The sequence below is a fragment of the Otolemur garnettii genome, unplaced genomic scaffold (genome assembly GCF_000181295.1).
Source record: "Otolemur garnettii isolate 467f Iridium unplaced genomic scaffold, OtoGar3 scaffold00022, whole genome shotgun sequence".
In the NCBI taxonomy this organism is placed as follows: Eukaryota; Metazoa; Chordata; class Mammalia; order Primates; family Galagidae; genus Otolemur; species Otolemur garnettii.
Window position 1 is genome coordinate 15,334,229 of NW_003852417.1, and position 1,857 is coordinate 15,336,085.

General features: G+C 35.5%; 1 protein-coding gene across 1 annotated transcript in view; it reads right to left on the reverse strand.

Moving 5' to 3' along the window:
* ITSN2 (intersectin 2) overlaps positions 1-1,857 on the reverse strand; it is a 120,208-nt gene that overhangs the window by 50,294 nt on the left and 68,057 nt on the right. Inside the window, exon 21 of the mRNA XM_023511816.1 lies at positions 1,562-1,728. Coding sequence (XP_023367584.1) covers positions 1,562-1,728 — 167 coding nt within the window. The remainder of the gene's footprint in view (positions 1-1,561; positions 1,729-1,857) is intronic.

Consider the following 1,857-nt stretch of genomic DNA (forward strand, 5'->3'; position numbering starts at 1 on the left):
GCCTTAGCCACTTGAGCCACAGGTGCCGAGCCGCCACCTGCCACAACGCCCAGCTATTTTTTGGTTGCAGCCGTCATTGTTGTTTTGGCGGACCCAGGCTGGATTCGAACCCGCCACCTTAGGTGTATATGGCTGGTGCCTTAGCCACTTGAGCCACAGGTGCCAAGCCTGCAATGACATTTTTAAGTAATTACAATTATCCTCATTTTACAAAGAAAGAAACAGGCACAGAAAAGTGAAGTAACTTGTCCAAGGTCACTTAGCCTCTAAAAGATACAGCCAGGAGTCAACCTAGGTGGTCTGAGTCCACCACACCAGTGTCCTCAATGTGTGGTTTGTAGACCCCTGGAAATAGTCCCTGAGCCCCTTTAAGGGATCTGTGGGATTAAAAAACTATTTTTATAATAATACTAAGATATTATTTGCCTTTTTCACTATATTGACATTTATGATGATGGATAAATTGCTGATGCTTTAGCTGAATTATGGCAGTGGTACCAAATTTCACCGGTAGTCTTAGTGCTCTTTACTGCCATGCACTCACAGTAAAACAAATAAAGCCAGTTTCACTTAATGTCCTTGATCAAGCAGTAGAAATTTTATTGAATCTTAATCCTCAAGCATAATCTCGTAAACATTCTGTGTGACTAAACAAAAGTATACCTAAAACTTTTCTGTTGCATACCAAAGTATGACAGTTGTCTCAGGAAAAGCATTTGTGTGATTAAATTGTGAGCTAAAAAAAAAAGGGAACATTTTTGCTTCAAAGAACTAACAGACAAACCAGGTAGAACCTGGGATTTAGTAAATATTTTCCCAAAAATGAATGCAGAAACCTGTTGCTTCAAAAGAATAACTGACAAGGTTTGTGGCCAATGATAAAATTCAAGTTTTCAAAGGAAAATTAAAATTTTAGAAAACTTGTATCTACTATCACTGTGAGTTTGACAGTCTCCTAGTGCTTAAAGATTTTTCTGATAAGTGGAAATACTAACAAATGTGATTTTTTTGATACCATGTATGTTTTTTGATATATATCAAATACGTCAAATGCAAGAAATATCTGCATAATTCAGCGATTTAGTTTCTTCTAAATGACCAGTGAATGAAGTTACCACATCACACTTTGGTAGGTAATGTTTTTAAAATGAGTTAATACTTAAGTTATTTGTTTTAATTTCTAATATGGTAAATATCACTAGATATAACCCATATACTTAAAAAAGACCATTGATGGTCCTCAATAATTTTTAAGATTGTAAAGTTAGTGAAATAAAAACGTTATGAGACCTTCTACCCTACATACTGGTGGTGCGGTGAAATGAAGCAGGAACTCAACAGTGTGGGCTGAGTCACATTAATGTTAGAGCCTTAAAGTAAATAAAAATTCACAAACTCCTTCAGGGTGGTCCTTTTTGACCTGTTCCAAATCCAGAACCTCTTCTAGTTCCAGTTATCATGAGGCTCAGGCCTACCTACCTCTATGTTATCTCTATTTTGAGTATAAATCTTGGTCAATAAGAATGGAATAATTTTATTTTTAATATCAAAGGAACTCTACCTCTTGGTCTTTTGGTTTGACATAGTTTGATGGAAAAATTCCAGTTCTATCTCCAATACTTCCTGTCCACCATTCTCCATCTTTCTGGGTTACCAATATTTCTTCACCTTCTGTGAAAGTCAAATCTCCAGGTTCCACACTTGAATATGGATAAAGTGCAATATATTCTATAAAGAATAAAGCAAAAAAAAGCAGATTTTGGTTGTAAGACTACAGATGTGTTAAGAAATTAGGTTAATCTCCAAGATCTTGCATAAATTTACCATAAAGGATTTTGTGGTTTTTTTTTTTTTTTT